Below are 18307 nucleotides of genomic sequence, written 5' to 3' on the forward strand. Positions count from 1 at the left end.
CCAGATTCCAGGTCAAATCTGTCCCAGATTTCAGGTCAAATCTGACCCAGATTCGGGGTCAAATCTGACCTAGATTTCAGGTAAAATTTGACCTAGATTCCAGGTTAAATCCGACCCGGATTCCAGGTCAAATCTGTCCCGGATCCCAAGTCAAATATGTCCCGGATTCCGAGTCAAATCTGACCGAGATTCCAGGTCAAATCTGACCCAGACTCCAGGTCAAATCTAACCCGGATTCAAGGTCAAATCTGACCCGGATGCCGAGTAAAATCTGACCCGCAATCTAGGTCAAATCTGACCCAGACGTTTAAGAGTTAAGAATCCTTTAAAGTGATTGAAGCTTGCCAGTAAGCCTACATGTACTGCCTCTGTTTCAACAAGTCCGTATGGCTTTTCCTTTGAACGGGACTGCGGATCTGCACTGATCACTTTCTTTATATCAGTGTAAGTTTATTCATATTAAGTTGACAGTTCAGTTGGGCCAATGTTAGTGAACAAGGTGCTCCGTTGCCTTTGAGCGTGTCGCTTTAGTTGTTGCCCCGGCCGTCAGCTCGGCTCTTTTCCCAGGCGAACAGCTCCCAGCAATATTTCTCCGTCACGCATTATTCGCAAAAGCTTTGCTCCAAAAACGAAGTAATCCATCTGGGGTTGTGTATTTGCGGCGACCCGAAACGCGTTTAAGCGGCCCCCGGAGGTCTGCGTTGCCACGGCGCAGCGCCACCAACGTCACGGGGGAATATTTTGCGCGCCAAGTGCTCGCATTGACCTATTTTTGAAAGCTCAGAAGATATTTTCTCGACGTGAAGATGTTTTTCTCTTCGGAGTAGTCAAACCTCGGAGGGCATTTACAGTCGAAAGCATTCTGATCAGACTGAATTATTTTAACGGTATCGAAAATGTCAAGAGGTTACATTTTCCTCCTGGTCTTCTGGTACACTCCTTAGCGTAAAGTCGTTGCTCGTTTTACACAAATAAATGGAGCGAGCAAAAAAAAAAAAATTAAAAAAAAAAATGCGAACATCGATGTGTTTTGCTGCAGGCCTTCTCATAGATAATACAAGAAAACTAAGGCTACGTCCAAATCAGCTAACTAGGACTAGGTCGAGGTCTGCGCCCATTAAAAATACGCGGGGACGCGCTGACAATGGACGTAGCCGAAGCTCTGGAATGGGGCGACTTGGGAGAAGAGAGGGCGCTGTTTACACGCATGGTGCCGGCTGGTGTAAGGTTTCAGGGCAGTAAAATAGGCCCAAAATTGCGTACGCCGGCCAATGCAAATCACGCTTTGCATGCCCTCAAATCCTCTGCTATTAAAGCATTTCGTGGGCCATGAGCTTGAGGGTCTGTAAAAAAAAATAAGAAGGGTGCAAGCCGTGAACAGGATAACCTTGGTCAAGGCGTTCGTCGTTATTCGTCCGTGCATTATGAATCGCCCGAATTAGTGAAGTGTTGTTGTGATAACAATTTGACATTCTTGCTCACCGGAGTTTCTTTCTCTTCAAGTTTGAACATATTTCACGATGGTTCGTATGGGAGCAACTGCAACGCAGCGAAGTACATGATGGCTGCCTATGCGACCCCTTGGTATGCTGAACCTATGGTTATCTTGTAGCCAGAGCTACTTCCGAGCTTTCGTTGGGTAAGAACGTAGCGCACGCTAGATACTAGACCTGGACATTCCTGGATTCTCAAATGTCTAAAGCCGCGTCAGAATGACTTGGCTAAGGCTGGGAATAACACACGGATCTACGGGAGGTGGCTGCAGCCGCTTTCATAATTATGCGCATGTGTAATTTCCAGGCGTATCCAGTTAAATCGAACATGGCCTATCAGTGGCAATGGGAGACTTTTGAGACGTTGGTGGCGGCAAACACACCTGTCCTTTAAATAAAAGCGCGCATGCTCAATATGATGCAACTACATTGGAAAAAGGACCATTGTGTTTGCTGCCACCAATGTCTCAAAGGTCTCCATTAATTTTATGCATTGACTTTGAGCAATCAGTCTTCGTTCAAGACCTACCGTTTATGATTTGTTCGTCTTACGCTCGCCGGCCCCTAGCAATGCTGCCAACAGAGGGCGCAATCACCACGATCCCACTCGCTTAGTACTTCACGGGTCGAATTGGTATTATTTTTTTATTAAAATAAAAAAGCCTTTAGCCCAGAGTCCTTGAAATAAAATTGTGAGTTTTAATATTTCATGGCTGTTACGTGCAAAATAGCTACAAGTTGTACATAAACAAAAACAGTTATGACAAAAACAATTCTGGCAATAATGTTTAAATTTAAGAGCTGACAATATTATTAAGATAAGTTGCATTACATGGTTATAATTTTGGTTATATTTGAAATATATTTCGAACATTATCACACGGTTTAATTTCGAATTTACTTCACAGGAGCAGGAGATGCTACGACGACAATTAGATATGACGCTACGTATGACGTCAGCGTTGCAATTAATGACTCCAATGAAGACGGAAAAGGAATTGATAACAACGGATTATCTCTTAAAAAGCAACTTTTAGGTCACTGCTCTCTATATATAAACTATTTATTTACCCTTTGTGCGTATACTGGGCAATAGCTGTTGATTTGTACAATAAACTTCTTGTTGGGTTTGATTTTGACATTTGGTGGAGGAAATAAAAGATGCTAAGTAGCAAAAATTCATTGAATGTGTCTTGCTGTGTAGATTTTTTTAATGGTGATGGTGGTGGTTTGGGGGAGAGTTCACACCCCAATTTCTTTCTTTTTTTTGTCTGCAAAATCATTGTACTGTCCGTAGAATCGTGTGTATATCGAAATGCCGCAGATCTGGGGCCAATTTCATGCAGTTGCTAAGCTCAAAATTTGCTTAGCACAAAAAGTCTGGCGTAGTAAAAGCAGGTTACCAGCCAAAACTCCATGTGATTTTCATGCTAAGCAATCAACAGCCGAATGCCAATCACAAGCAAAGTTGCAATATACATCACATGGGCATTTGGTTGGTAATCCTGTTTTTTCCAATGCAGACTTTGCATGCTAAGCAAATTTCTCTGCTTAGCAGCTCCATGGAATTGGCCCCTGGTACGGTATGCCGCAACGAATGGCGCCCCGAATGCCACACTGACCGTGTTCCAACCGCGCGCGTCATACGCTCATGCACGCACATGGTGTCCTGACCAATCCAATCCATGATTAATGTCCGATGTGCCGCACATCGGACGTTAATCATGGATTGGATTGGTCAGGACACCATGGGGCGGGGCTTAATGGATCAGTCCACTATTGTCACACAGTTCTTGCTTTACGGCTGCCCATTTGGTGCAATAGTGGTCGACGATGCTGCATCACGCATGTAGTAGCTGTAGGTAATATTGATGGGATTACTGTCCTTTGTCCAGTACACCTTCCAGAGACAGAAAGATAAAAACAAGAAAACAAGTTAAGTGTGAAACAAGCAATTAATGAAAATTAACGTATAGATTCACATACAATACATGACTTGCCATTAACTCTGAACCTGTCATGAAACCTTTCCTCAAACTTTCAATATTTTCCCGGTGAATAAAACCAATTCCCCACATTATGGCCTCCAAGACCTCGTGACCGTGACCGATCCACTACGCCCCGTCCCATGATGTTTTGACCAATCACAGCCTTTATTAATATCCGTCCACGTGCGCAGTGGGCGGAGCTAAATAGATCAGCCCCAAGTTTTGTTTATGGGGATCTCGGGACATTAGCGTTTATACCGTTAGTATTGAATGCTCATGTATGACTATTCTAATTTCATTTTACCAGGACATCCAGATCCTGGTGGAGTGGGCCTTTGGAAGTCAGCTGGTCATTTTTCTTGGTGTAGTCGAACCGTGCACCGGCGGCTATGAACTCGGGCCAACCCCGTCGCCTTCGACCACCATTCAAGATGTACGTCTTGTCCGAGCTACGCCGAAGGGCTGTCAGAGTTTCAAGAAAAAAAAACAATATAAAAGACAAGGCAAGCCAATTAACGTCGGCACCAGAGCGCACGGTTTTTATTGGTATTACTAGCGGGATGCCGCGCTCGCGTGGGTCGTAAAGCCTCGAGAAGAGGTTTCGAAATGCATATTCATTTCGTACGAATTCGTACGATCGACAGTGAGAGGTAGAGTTCTTTAACCTCAATTTGCATGCTGACCCCAAGTGGGCGTGGTAAACCTTGGTGAAGCAATTCACCACATTTTTCATCATCAACGTTATGTTTTGTGTAATAGCGATACGTTTTGGAGTGTTTTCATAGAGATAACGTTGTAAAATTTCACTATTCAAAGTGTCAAAGAAACAAATTTACCAAAAAATGAAAACAAAACGAAAGTTGGACTTTGCGCTTCCGCACTCTCCTTAGGCCTTTTACAACAACAATGAAACACAGGCGTAAAGCGTGGGATCTTAAATATAGTATTGTACTGTATCAATGTAAGCTTACCCAAAAAATGGTTAGTGGTGGATTGCTCTTTCACTTCGATGTTGTAAGCACCGGCTGGAAGGACGTCTACGCGCTGGTACTCTGTAATGACAATTGGAACAGTTTTAAAAGAAGAGAGATACAGATATTTAGATTGCTTTTTTAGTTGTGCCAGCTTACCCAGTTCAAAGTCATTGAACTTTTTAAAGCTGTATGTAACTGTCCGGGCATTTGAGTTATACTGTGCATTAGTAGAGACAAGTTTTGTGTTTTGTGCTGATAATACTTTTTTTTGTTTATCAGTTAATAAACAAAGTGAACTATTACTTTTCGTCGGTGTGGCGGTGAAGACCTTGCTGATGAGAGTACAATAACTGCCGTCACCGCCGCATATCCCGCACACATCGTCTTCAGCGGATGACCCAACACGCTTGTTGCACCCAAGTTTCTGTGAAAGATTTCCAAATCAATTAAAAAGAATAAAAAAAATTATTTGAAAAAAAAGAGCTTTCAGGGATTAACAAAAGTACCATCCTACTATATTTGACTTAGATTCCGGGTCATTTAAAATAATTTCACTTGAGTGAGATGAAAAACTGTATACGTAAAGGTCTCGTCGGACTTCCTGACTGTTGGGAGTATTTTGATGATCTCGTGTTTAGCGCAAGGATGTAACATTTTGATGGTAGGAGTAAAACGGGGAATTACGATTGTGAATAAAATGAGCAAACGGAAACGCCTACTTTGCACTCGCCCCCGACACAGATGCTATGGTGGTCCTCGTAGGTACATGGACTGCCGTCGGTTACCATGTACGGGGTTGCAAGGATATCCAACGTCTTCGCTGACATACAGACTAGTCTGCACAGGGACGTTTCTGAAAGTAAAAAAAAAAAAACAATGGGGGTAAATGTATGGAATCTTGACAACGAAAAGTAACTTGCATCTTGCAGAGAGAACAATTTTGATTATAAGCCCTTGACCTATCGCCGTTTGCGAGTTAGCCACGCCCCTTGGACAACCCTATAGAATATTGTTCGTTAAGTTTTGTTTGTTCAAGAACGTGCGCGTTACGCGTCCATTTGTATATTATGTGATTGGACAATATTTTACAAGCTGCGTTGGCGCGATCCTGCACATTGATTGGTTAATTCATATTAGGCTTTCATTCGCTAGCTGAGACAATTTTAAGTGGTGCAAAAGTACAATTTCTAATTTGCGCACGTTCTGACGTAGTTGGACCTACGCAACTTTTATTTTAGGCAATAACAAGGACAGTTTTATCTTCTGCAGGCCAAAACTACGTATATTTTCTCAACCTGCCAGTTAAATGATGAAGATGATAAATAATAACCTAGCCCAGCCAACCGTGAATAAATTATGCAAATGAAGAACCTATTGACGTACCGTTATGGTCCTCAAAGGGCACCCATTCATAGTGCTTGCCATTCACCAGCACCGTCGATAAGCGGTCCTTACACTGCTCAGCTCGTCTGTCCACCCAGACCGCGCATGGCTAATTTGAATAATGCAAAACATAAATATGAATATTCATAGTACGTTGCCAATGACGACAAGCTTGATTGACGGAGCGATGTAGCCGCTTTCTTGGTGCATGTTATACGGTGAAAATGTTAAAACTAAAACTAAATATACCAAAAATGTTTACCTTTTAAAATGAAATTACGATTGGCCTTTTTTTTTGGGGGGGGGGGAGGGACCGGTTAGTATTTGATTATTAACGGTGAAATTATTTTTACCTGAGTGTTGCAAACTTTAAACTGGACTGACTTCCCCTTGCAATCCTTGCCTCCATGGGCGGGTCTGGAAGGAGGAAAAGTATTTAGGCCCAGGCCGAAGAGAAACATATACACTGTAAACACGTTGGGCAAAATGGGTTGATATGTAGACCAATGTTGGTCAACATATCAACAGGTTAAATAAACTCTTTGGCAAATTGTTCCTTAAACTGTTGGAACTTTTTTACCCAAATTGGGTAATTACAAACCAATGTTTGCATTCGAGGAAGTAAGAAAATGTTAACAGTTTTGAAAGTTTTTAATTACTTCCAAGGACTTAAAGCCGTTTAGGGCCGAATTAAATGAGGGATAAACAAACCTATGGAGCAAGGGTGTTAATGTGCGCACCTCTTGGATTTTCTGGTAGAGGTGCATGATGTAAAAGCTCCGTTACAATGTAGTGTTTGCATCATTAGCATTCGCAAATGGCACACTTGTTTGTAACAGTCAATGGGTCACTTTCAGTATTTCATTCTGTGCAGTCCTTAAGATGAGTTCAATTGATCGGTAGAACAAAAATACTACCTTGGGTTGTCGCAGTGCCGATACCTGGTGCGTGCACCGACATCGCAGTCCTGGGAACATTCGCTCCAGTCGGACCATTTGCTCCATTTGCCGTTTCGCGCTGGGGGTTTGTTCACACAAACGCCGTCCATACACCACTGCGAAAGAAATCACATTGAAAGACACGAACACATTTTATAGAGCTATATTTTCGAAAAGAGCGGGCCGCGCCATGTTGAAATTGTACGAATAAAGTGTTACTCTCGAATCTGAATTGCTCTCTCTCTCTCTCTCTCCGAGTACTGGATTCGTAACCCATTTATACACCTTGGACAAAACAAGCTACAGTATAATTTCATAGAAATCTGTAAAGATGCTTGATACTTATGATTTTTTTTTTGGTGTTGAGAACAGAATGGACATCAATCGTCTTTGCAATCAACCATACCTGGTTGACGGCGCCGCAGCCAGTTCCATCTAAGGCGGGGAGATAGTACTCATGGCAGGTGTCTCGTTCCGTTCCTTCAGTGCATCTGATGTCACAGGTGTAATAGTCGTCCGGCTTCAAAGCAGAAAAATAAGAGACCAAAAAGTAAACGACAGAGACCAAGTTCATGTTATTGTGTAACACTGTGTCTATAAATGCACATGATTAACCCTAAAGGGGCCGGGGGGGCGGAATCCCCCCCCCCTCAACATTTTCCGCGATAGCCTCTAAAAAAAAATTTTTCGCGACCCGAGCTGTTATGACTTTTTAGCCTCGAGCTTTGCGCATCTTTTGATACCAAAAACATAAAAATCGGACCACGGGTTGCCACGTAGCAAAAAAATTTCCGGCGCTACGCGCCGTAAAAACTGAATTTTCGCATATACGTCGTGTACACCGAACAAAATTGCCATTCATACATATGAATAATTAATTAGCCATAATTCCAAAACCCTTTGACCTATAGTCATGAAATTTCTTGGGCATGTTTAGGAAGAGTTGTTCTATGCATGTGCTGAGTTTCAAAATTTTTCGTCACTCGATGGTCGAGATCTTAGGGGGGGGGGGGGCGGAAGAGATGGTCAAAATAACCCGGCCCCTTTAGGGTTAAACGAGGTTCATGTATCGCAATGTGTTTTTCCTGTGCACAATATGTCTTGATAGGCCAATTCGTTCGAATAGTAAATTGTACATAGGTTCAAAAGCATAATCTGGAGAAATAAGCATATTTTCCCAGGCTAAACCAAATAACATACTCCAGACGTTAACGTGCTTACTGTTTGACATTAAAAAACTAACAATTTAACTGAACTCTATGTTGCATGTGCTTCATGAAAGGCATTATTTATGTGGCATGAATATGTCTCTTTAGCATAAATCATTTTCCAGTGGATATTTCTAAATAGCTTACGCTTCCGCACTGGTGCGAACTCCCGCCAAAAGTGTACCGGCACTGCTGGTCCGTGGAGTACCGCTCCCCAGGAAAGCCATCGATCTCCATCAAACCGCTAGTGTCGACTGCCACGTTCTTCAAGCAGTGGTAATGTCTGCACACACAAAAGGAATGAAAATTTAAATATGAGGATGCTACTAGGTGACGGCTGATATATCTCCATAAACGTTTGGTGTGGAAGAGATGAACATTTAGGGTCTTGCCCTTGTATATGAATGAATATACTTGAGATGTCTGTATTTTTAACCACAATGACCTGTGATATAGGCCTAAAGGTATAGAAAGGTACTATGTTGAAGAGATCAAGAACATAACTCACCAATTTCAAATAAGTATCCATAAATTTGTTTAAAAGTTTTAAGTAGGCTTATTACATTTCTACCATCTAACAACCGATGTTGCTGTTACATTAATTGTTGTGTAAGTGTATGAACCATAGAGATTGTGCATTAAACCAAACTTAAAGGACCATCTTAGACGCTTACTGGATTTTAGTTTGGAGTACTTCTGCACTGCAGTTGGACCAGTAGTAGTCACCGTACATTGCCATGACCAGCGAGTTCATGATGGAGCGTGCATAGGTATCCACTACGCACGAGTTACCATAGCCGTCATGCTCCAACCCCAAGCTGAAAGGTCAAAACAAAAGTTGAGATAATAAACACTGGAGGGCGCTCTACCCCTGTAACTGTCAGTCGATAGCACGTGTTAATTAGGAAAATATGAATACCAGTGGTTCATATTGACTTAGGGTGTGATAGACTGGATACCAGTGGTATATATCGACGGTAGGGTGCACTGATATGTCATCAGATATAAACGTCCAGAACCTGGTTCCCTGTTCCACGTGGCTATTGTAACACTCCGGCTTTGGTAAGCAGCGATGACGCCAATCTCGTTAGCCTGGTCCTGAATGGTCGAACTACAATTTGGATAGCGTGGGTTCGAGCAAGTAAAGTCTAACCACTATACTCTCGCTCAAACGTGCTCCAATGTACGTATTCAGGGCAATGCGCTCGATGAAATTCAAGTCATTGCTCGCTTTGCCGTTAAACACGTAGAGCGTATGCTTAGTACAGCTTCGTTAAACTAATGTTACAAAATGAAAGATAGACTTACACATGGCCAGCCTCGTGTGCCATAACGAAACCAGATAGCAATCCTTGATCCCGAGTCAGGGAACTACTCCAGTAACTGTCACACATCGTTGACAGGGGTGCAAAACCTTGAACACGAACAAAATTATTAAAAGCACGGCGGTCTTTAACATGTGTTTTTTTAATCACTTTTTTCCCTGCGTAGCGCGCAATGTCACATTTCACATGAACTTTCTGTGGGGCTCTTGTTTTGTGAAAGAATAAGTCGTGATGCTTTTTAAAAAAAAAATGGTGATTGCAAAAATTAAGTATTTCATATTCTATACATGTATTTATATAACGAAGCGAAATTGAAATCAGTGAATTTGATTTAGGCAATTACCAGCTGGGCCGAAATCCAGTTGTGTCAGAAAGGAGACATAGTCTGCCACGCCGTACAACTGGCCATCCGGCGTAAGGGAAGAGGCCCAGGCCCATACGTTGGTCAGACTTCGTTTGTAACGGTTCTCCACGATCAAAGTTTTGGACTGATGGAAATTTAGAAAAAAAAGTGCATATTTTTATCGTAATTACAGTGTCCTGTTTATGTGAATTTCCAGTGCCGACTGCGTCGTATTCCCACTATCAAAGGACCATTTTTTCCCATTACAATTGCAAACTGGAAATAACCTGCCTTCCCTGAATGTTCAATGCTCTGAAGAGGGCTGTGACTTCAATTTTGTAAAACATCTGAACTTAATCTTTCTTCCCGTTTACGTAGGCTTACTCCATATCTAAGGAATGGAAAATTGTGATTATTTCCCCCCACAATTATTTGAACACATACCAGGCAGTCCAGGTATCACTCTTGTCCAATGCCAATAATTAGACCTCATGAAAAATATCTGTACCTCTTGATCTGGTATTGTTAATTACAGAAGTCTATTTATAAATTTCAACTCACTGTTTTTGCATTGATGAGTACGATCTTTTTGGCGATGAATTGGATATCAACTGTCATGGTGTGGTGTCTGTAGACTTTATTCACCTGCAAAAGAAAAAAAGGTCAACAACATGAGGTCATGTCCTACAATATCTCAGCTCTCACAATCACTCTAATTAATCAATTACGGGGCAGAAGTTTGAAGATACCCTTGTGAAATAATGTAACGTCTTAAGTGCCCCCAGTTTGTTTTGCTTCGACAGCAGTATCATTCGGCAACTTTTATGTGATTGTTTTCATCGAACATCATTTAGAATAATGACCTGCTATTCTTGTGTTTTATCTGTTACAGCTTGACATACATTGTCTCCATGTGAGTGGCGCAGTTGAGGGGGGGGGGGGCACGCCCACCTGGCTAGGGGCTTGTTACCCCTTAATGACAGATATGAGACAGTCCTTTTCAATAATTTGTTTGCGTCATATTCAAACTTATGTGCGCATGTTCACAAGCTGTCAAAGGTATCTCATTCATCTCCATATTTAAACGTTTAACGAGTGTTATATTGTTTGACTATGACAAAACCATTTTTCTGTTGTCCCAAGACAATGAGGACTGAAGTCTCCCCCCCCCTCCTGTGCTATGAACGGGTCATAAGCTCCGCCCATCTTTGGTTTATGTATACTCCGAGCAATGCTTGTGACTGTCTTTCTACCGAGCTATATCGTGGTCGCTTGACCAAACGTTGGGAACCATGGTCAATCCGCACTGTTAGATTGGCAGAAAGAAGAGTCCGTTTTACACTTTAAGTGAAATTCGTCCTAAAGTGTTTTTTTTTTTCAAATCAACTCACAATGTTCAGCATATTCAACAGATACCTCGGCAGCTCGTCCGCGCCGTGGAAAGTAACCATGGAGTGATCGGCGGCCAGGATGGTCTCCACGATGTACTGCCGACCGTCGCTGTCTGCGGACCGTCGACTACGGGGTGAGTCCCGGTCATCAACATCATCGTCTGGCAGTGGGCCTGAGGTCTCTGCCTGAACTCTGCGTTCTAGCTTGATTTTAACTGCGATCAAGGGGGAGACGTTGAAGGTTTATACGAGGAACTGTGTTTTGAATTCCGCAATTAGCTCAACAGTGTCGTGTCACGGGGAGAGGGCAGGGGAAGAAGACACTAAGTCAAAAGACAGTGGGAAGTTTTCTTGACGTACATCGTATAAGATTCATTCTAAGCGATCCAATAATGATTGATGGTTTGAGGGAATAATGACACCTTAAAATGTTCAAATCTATTGTTTTAATTAGCCTTTATTATATGGCGGACACAATAGGGTGCTAATTGGTTCAATAACACAGATTATACCCTATATAGTTACCTACCTCTGATACTGTATTTTCATTGGCCTAGAACGATCCCGTGTTCAGTTTATAAAAAGTCATGGCACACTATATCACGTACGTGATATCCCACAGGGAGTGTGCGATGACTTTGTATGTACGGTGCGAAACGCTTATATCGTTGGTACCCATGCTATTTTCACCATGTTTTCACACATGAGTGGGAGCAGCGAACTAGCAGACGATCAGCTGTTTCGAGCACGCGACATGCATGTGACGTTCAATTGTCGTGTTTACTGCTGTTTGTTTTGATTTTTACATCACAATGCAACGAATCCAAGACATGGGTATAACAAAACAATTGTTGACTGCTGTGATGTGGGATATTACGCTTCGCCTTGGGTGCTAAGCGTCCCTCGGGTGTTCAAAACGTCATATCCCACATCAAAGCAGTCAATAAGTGTTAAATAGCACACTCTTTTCATGTCCACCATACATCCAAAAGGTCAATGGATGCCTTACAATCTGTTTCGAGTTCCGTAGACTCCATCTTCAAGTCTCTTGTCCGGTACATGATGTGAAGATGTCCGAGGGACGCGTTAATCCTGGGTCTGCCTGCCGAAGGCTCCAAGGGTTCGATAAAATATTCTTCACTGCCGGCTTGAATGAACCCACTCTGAATGATGGGAAAGACATATAATCTACACTCAGTCAGAAAAAAATCTAGGAAATATACCAGCGAATCGTTCCGCTTGTTTACTATTGACAAGTTCTTCATTAATATCACAGCTTCACAAAACAACAGGCATTCGAAATGTATTTTACGACTAAAATACGTAATTCAAGAAACGGTGTAGTTTGATGCACACAATGTGGATATACAAAAAAAAAACTGGCGGAAATGAAATATAGAGGAAACCAATAAAGAATTGACCGTGAACAAAATAAACAAATGAAAGCTAAAAGCTATTATGAATTGCAATCCCCTTAATTGAAATCTACCTGAAAGAATTCGTCCCACAAAGATTAACAAAATGTTATCTTACGAAAAAATCGAAATCTTAAAACAAATCCTCACCAGTCCGTTACAGTTGCTAATGGCAACTGAGGAGTTTGGTTGCCCAGCAACACTGCCTGAGTAGAAACAAAGGGTGTCGGGTCTAAACCTGTCGATTGTTCCATCCTCGTTGTGCCGTTCGACTCTCAGTTCGGGCGAGACCAGGTATCGATTCCTGGTGACGTTCAGCACGAGACTGACACCGAAAGCGTCGACTCTGAAATGGAAGTTTTGCGTCGGTTGTCGTTGTTGTATATCATCCGAAGACCTGGAGAACCGAGGTCGATTGGAGTCGACTCTGGTTCTGTGAGCGCTCCTGAAAATGTCTTCATTTTCTTCGTGCGTTGTCGACAAGTCGTTAGTCACGAAGTCGCCGTTGTCGGTCGAACGGTGGGGTCTGACCACTTCGTAGTACGACAGTTTCGACAAAAGATGATCTGCAGATAATGAAGAGAAATAGGCTATATCAGATAAGTGAGGAAAGACAGAAACACAAACAGAGGGATACAGATGGACAGACGGATTGACAGCCTCGAAATTGCGTATCCGTCGATGCCTCCTAATTTGAGTGGATTGTGCAGAAAATAATGAGACTGTGAAACTAATTCAGTTGACAGTTTAAATCGTCAAATCTGGTAACTCAAAAGACGCTCGGACAAATTTTAAAACAAATGGAAGAGTGGCCATATCACATACTTACGATGCTTCTCTCTCAGAGGTAAATAGGAAGTTCCGTCAGTTCCATGAACCTGCAAAAAGTACAGAACCAAAAACACGGTGAGCTAAAACAAATGGGGATACATGCAAAAATGTACAAGTAGGACGATCATTCCAAAAGCACAATGCAATTACGGTTCACCCACCAGCATCATGCAGAACGGAACCGTTAAAATAATAGACGCTAGAAGTCCCTCAACTGTGGTACACATCCAGCAACTTCCACTCCGTGTCCTCATTTTGATATTCACCCTCGAAAACTACAGACGGCTAGCAGTGACGATTGAAGAGAACAACACAAGGAATGAAGTTTGTTCCTTTAGACGCTCTTCTTTAAACGATTGTAAAATTGACGTGTTCGCACTAACGTAAACAATTTCTTGGTAAAAGTCCAGAGATTTTGAAGTGTTCCCTTGGTTACTTTTCGCGTGTTTTCATGTCCACAAATTCACACGCACGTCACCGGAAAGTAGTAACATGGTGCTGTGATTCATCGTTTAGTACTTGTCAACCGGTGTGGGAAAGTGGCCTGTGCTTCTGTAGCAGGAAACGCCAGCTGTTCTTGAAGTTCAAAACTGATGCTTACCGGACACTGAGGAAGGAAGTTCACCTCCGTATTGGCGTACAGATCAATGTCCGGATGATGGCTGCCAAGTACCACAGCATACATTGAGACACTCTCAGGAGTCTAAACTTAGGTAAACAAAACAAATGTTACTAACATTTTACTAAAATTTTATTCTCAAGCGGGCGATTGAGTAGGTCCGAAATTGGCCAAAATTGAAAAAAATTGCAAGGGGTTAGCCTTACATTATTGATCAAATTTGGCCAAAAATTGACTTTTCTCCAAACAACTCAGAAATGTCTTTGAATGCAAGAAGAACATCAATCGACCTTCAAACACTAATCATATTGAAGACTTGGGCAAAAATCACCGACTTATTGAGACACAAATAAATAATGTTCACTAATTTTGACCCAAATTATCGAAGCAATCTTTCTTTAAATGCCCAATCTGTCTAAAATTCCAGTTGGAATGTGTTCTAGGGACTCTCAGGCATCTACCCTGCAAGTTTCAAGCAATTTCATTTTTCGGCCAAAATTGAAAAAATTGCAAGGGGTTAGCCTTACACTTTTGATCAAATTTGGCCAAAAATTGACTTTTCTCCAAACAACTCAGAAATGTCTTGGGATGCAAGAGGAACATCAATCGACCTTCAAACATTAATCATATTGAAGATTTGGGCAAAAATCAACTGACTTATTGAAACAAAAATTAATAATTTTCACTAATTTTGACCCAAATTATCGGAGCAATCTTTCTTTTAATTGCCCAATCTGTCTAATATTCCAGTTGGAATGTGCTCTAGGGGACCTCATGCATCTTCCCTGCAAGTTTCAAGCCATTTCATTTTTCGGCCAAAATTGAAAAAAATTGCAAGGGGTTAGCCTTACATTTTTGATGAAATTTGGCCAAAAATTGACTTTTCTCCAAACAACTCAGAAATGTCTTTGGATGCAAGAGGAACATCAATCGACCTTAAAACGTTAATCATATTTAAGATTTTGGCAACAATCACGAACTTATTGAGACAAAAATTAATAATTTTCCTTAATTTTGACCCAAAATATCGAAGCAATCTGTTTTTAAAATGCCCAACCCTTTCTAAAGTTGCAGTTGGAATGTGCTCTAGGGGCCCTCAGGCATCTTCCCTGCAAGTTTCAAGCAATTTCATTTTTTGGCCAAAATTGAAAAAATTGCAAGGGGTTAGCCTTACATTTTTGATGAAATTTGGCCAAAAATTGACTTTTCTCCAAACAACTCAGAAATGTCTTTGGATGCAAGAGGAACATCAATCGACCTTCAAACACTAATCATATTTAAGATTTTGACAAAAATCACGAACTTATTCAGACAAAAATTAATAATTTTCACTAATTTTGACCCAAATTATCGAAGCAATCTTTCTTTTAAATACCAATCTGTCTCAAATTCCAGTTGGAATGTGCTCTAGGGACCCTTAGGCGTCTTCCCTGCAAGTTTCAAGCAATTTCATTTTTTGGCCGCAATTGAAAAAAATTGCAAGGGGTTAGCCTTACACTTTTTATGAAATTTGGACAAAAATTGACTTTTCTCCAAACAACTCAGAAAGGTCTGTCGATGCAAGAGGATCATCAATAGACTTTCAAACATTAATCATATTGAAGATTTGGGCAAAAATCAACCGACTTATGGAAACAAAAATTAATTATTTTCACTAATTTTGACCCAAATTATCGAAGCAATCTTTCTTTTAAAATACCAATCTGTCTCAAATTCCAGTTGGAATGTGCTCTAGGGACCCTCAGGCGTCTTCCCTGCAAGTTTCAAGCAATTTCATTTTTTGGCCGAAATTGAAAAAAATTGCAAGGGGTTAGCCTTACACTTTTTATGAAATTTGGCCAAAAATTGACTTTTCTCCAAACAACTCAGAAAGGTCTGTCGATGCAAAAGGATCATCAATAGACTTTCAAACATTAATCATATTGAAGATTTGGGCAAAAATCAACCGACTTATGGAAACAAAAATTAATTATTTTCACTAAATTTGACCCAAATTATCGAAGCAATTTTTCTTTTAATTGCCAAATCTGTCTCAAATTCCAGTTGGAATGTGCTCTAGGGACCCTCAGGCATCTTCCCAGCAAGTTTCATGCAATTTCATTTTTCGGCCAAAATTGAAAAAATTGCAAGGCGTAAGCCTTACATTTTTCATGAAATTTGGCCAAAAATTGACTTTTCTCCAAACAACTCAGAAATGTCTTTGAATGCAAGAAGAACATCAATCGACCTTCAAACACTAATCATATTGAAGACTTGGGCAAAAATCACCGACTTATTGAGACACAAATAAATAATGTTCACTAATTTTGACCCAAATTATCGAAGCAATCTTTCTTTAAATGCCCAATCTGTCTAAAATTCCAGTTGGAATGTGTTCTAGGGACTCTCAGGCATCTTCCCTGCAAGTTTCAAGCAATTTCATTTTTCGGCCAAAATTGAAAAAATTGCAAGGGGTTAGCCTTACACTTTTGATCAAATTTGGCCAAAAATTGACTTTTCTCCAAACAACTCAGAAATGTCTTGGGATGCAAGAGGAACATCAATCGACCTTCAAACATTAATCATATTGAAGATTTGGGCAAAAATCAACTGACTTATTGAAACAAAAATTAATAATTTTCACTAATTTTGACCCAAATTATCGGAGCAATCTTTCTTTTAATTGCCCAATCTGTCTAAAATTCCAGTTGGAATGTGCTCTAGGGGCCCTCATGCATCTTCCCTGCAAGTTTCAAGCCATTTCATTTTTCGGCCAAAATTGAAAAAAATTGCAAGGGGTTAGCCTTACATTTTTGATGAAATTTGGCCAAAAATTGACTTTTCTCCAAACAACTCAGAAATGTCTTTGGATGCAAGAGGAACATCAATCGACCTTCAAACGTTAATCATATTTAAGATTTTGGCAAAAATCACGAACTTATTGAGACAAAAATTAATAATTTTCCTTAATTTTGACCCAAAATATCGAAGCAATCTGTTTTTAAAATGCCCAACCCTTTCTAAAGTTGCAGTTGGAATGTGCTCTAGGGGCCCTCAGGCATCTTCCCTGCAAGTTTCAAGCAATTTCATTTTTTGGCCAAAATTGAAAAAATTGCAAGGGGTTAGCCTTACATTTTTAATGAAATTTGGCCAAAAATTGACTTTTCTCCAAACAACTCAGAAATGTCTTTGGATGCAAGAGGAACATCAATCGACCTTCAAACACTAATCATATTTAAGATTTTGACAAAAATCACGAACTTATTGAGACAAAAATTAATAATTTTTATTAATTTTGACCCAAAATATCGAAGCAATCTGTTTTTAAAATGCCCAACCCTTTCTAAAGTTGCAGTTGGAATGTGCTCTAGGGGCCCTCAGGCATCTTCCCTGCAAGTTTCAAGCAATTTCATTTTTCGGCCAAAATTGAAAAAATTGCAAGGGATTAGCCTTACATTTTTGATGAAATTTGGCCAAAAATTGACTTTTCTCCAAACAACTCAGAAATGTATTTGGATGCATGAGGAACATCAATCGACCTTCAAACACTAATCATATTTAAGATTTTGACAAAAATGACGAACTTATTGAGACAAAAATTAATAATTTTCACTAATTTTGACCCAAATTATCGAAGCACTCTTTTTCCTTTAAATACCAATCTGTCTCAAATTCCAGTTGGAATGTGCTCTAGGGACCCTCAGGCGTCTTCCCTGCAAGTTTCAAGCAATTTCATTTTTTGGCCGAAATTGAAAAAAATTGCAAGGGGTTAGCCTTACACTTTTTATGAAATTTGGCCAAAAATTGACTTTTCTCCAAACAACTCAGAAAGATCTGTCGATGCAAGAGGATCATCAATAGACTTTCAAACATTAATCATTTTGAAGCTTTGGGCAAAAATCAACCGACTTATGGAAACAAAAATTAATTATTTTCACTCATTTTGACCCAAATTATCGAAGCAATTTTTCTTTTAATTGCCAAATCTGTCTCAAATTCCAGTTGGAATGTGCTCTAGGGACGCACAGGCATCTTCCCTGCAAGTTTCAAGCAATATCATTTTTTGTCCAAAATTGAAAAAATTGCAAGGGGTTAGCCTTACATTTTTTATGAAATTTGGCCAAAAGATGACTTTTCTCCAAACAACTCAGAAAGGTCTTCCGATGCAAGAGGAACATCAATAGACTTTCAAACATTAATCATATCGAAGATTTGGGCAAAAATCAACTGACTTATTGAAACAAAAATTAATAATTTTCACTAATTTTGACCCAAATTATCGAAGCAATCTTTCTTTTAAATGCCCAATCTGTCTAAAATTCCAGTTGGAATGTGCTCTAGAGCCCATTAGGCATCTTCCCTGCAACTTTCAAGCCATTTCATTTTTTGTCCAAAATTGAAAAAATAGCAAGGGATTAGC

At 40.5% G+C, this 18307-nt stretch overlaps 1 protein-coding gene and 1 long non-coding RNA gene across 2 annotated transcripts; one reads left to right on the top strand and one right to left on the bottom strand.

Annotated features, from left to right (window-relative positions):
* The first annotated feature begins 1461 nt into the window (after positions 1–1461).
* LOC119732489 lies at positions 1462–2675 on the top strand. The gene is made up of 2 exons (XR_005271555.1): positions 1462–1639; positions 2402–2675. It is a non-coding gene; the product is annotated as an uncharacterized LOC119732489 (long non-coding RNA).
* Positions 2676–2749: 74 nt separating this feature from the next.
* Positions 2750–13772, bottom strand: LOC119732488 (A disintegrin and metalloproteinase with thrombospondin motifs 3-like). The gene is made up of 19 exons (XM_038206019.1): positions 13451–13772; positions 13288–13336; positions 12609–13024; positions 12053–12206; positions 11044–11258; positions 10214–10297; positions 9653–9797; positions 9293–9398; positions 8659–8802; positions 8132–8267; positions 7183–7296; positions 6756–6892; positions 6192–6255; positions 5839–5947; positions 5175–5308; positions 4759–4879; positions 4453–4533; positions 3786–3943; positions 2750–3393 (listed from the first exon to the last, which is right to left on the bottom strand). Exons 1-19 carry the CDS (start codon positions 13541–13543, stop codon positions 3292–3294), a joined length of 2562 nt encoding a protein of 853 aa, XP_038061947.1. The 5' UTR covers positions 13544–13772; the 3' UTR covers positions 2750–3291.
* Positions 13773–18307: the final 4535 nt, after the last annotated feature.

The sequence above is a fragment of the Patiria miniata genome, unplaced genomic scaffold (assembly GCF_015706575.1).
Source record: "Patiria miniata isolate m_02_andy unplaced genomic scaffold, ASM1570657v1 HiC_scaffold_24, whole genome shotgun sequence".
Classification (NCBI taxonomy): Eukaryota; Metazoa; Echinodermata; class Asteroidea; order Valvatida; family Asterinidae; genus Patiria; species Patiria miniata.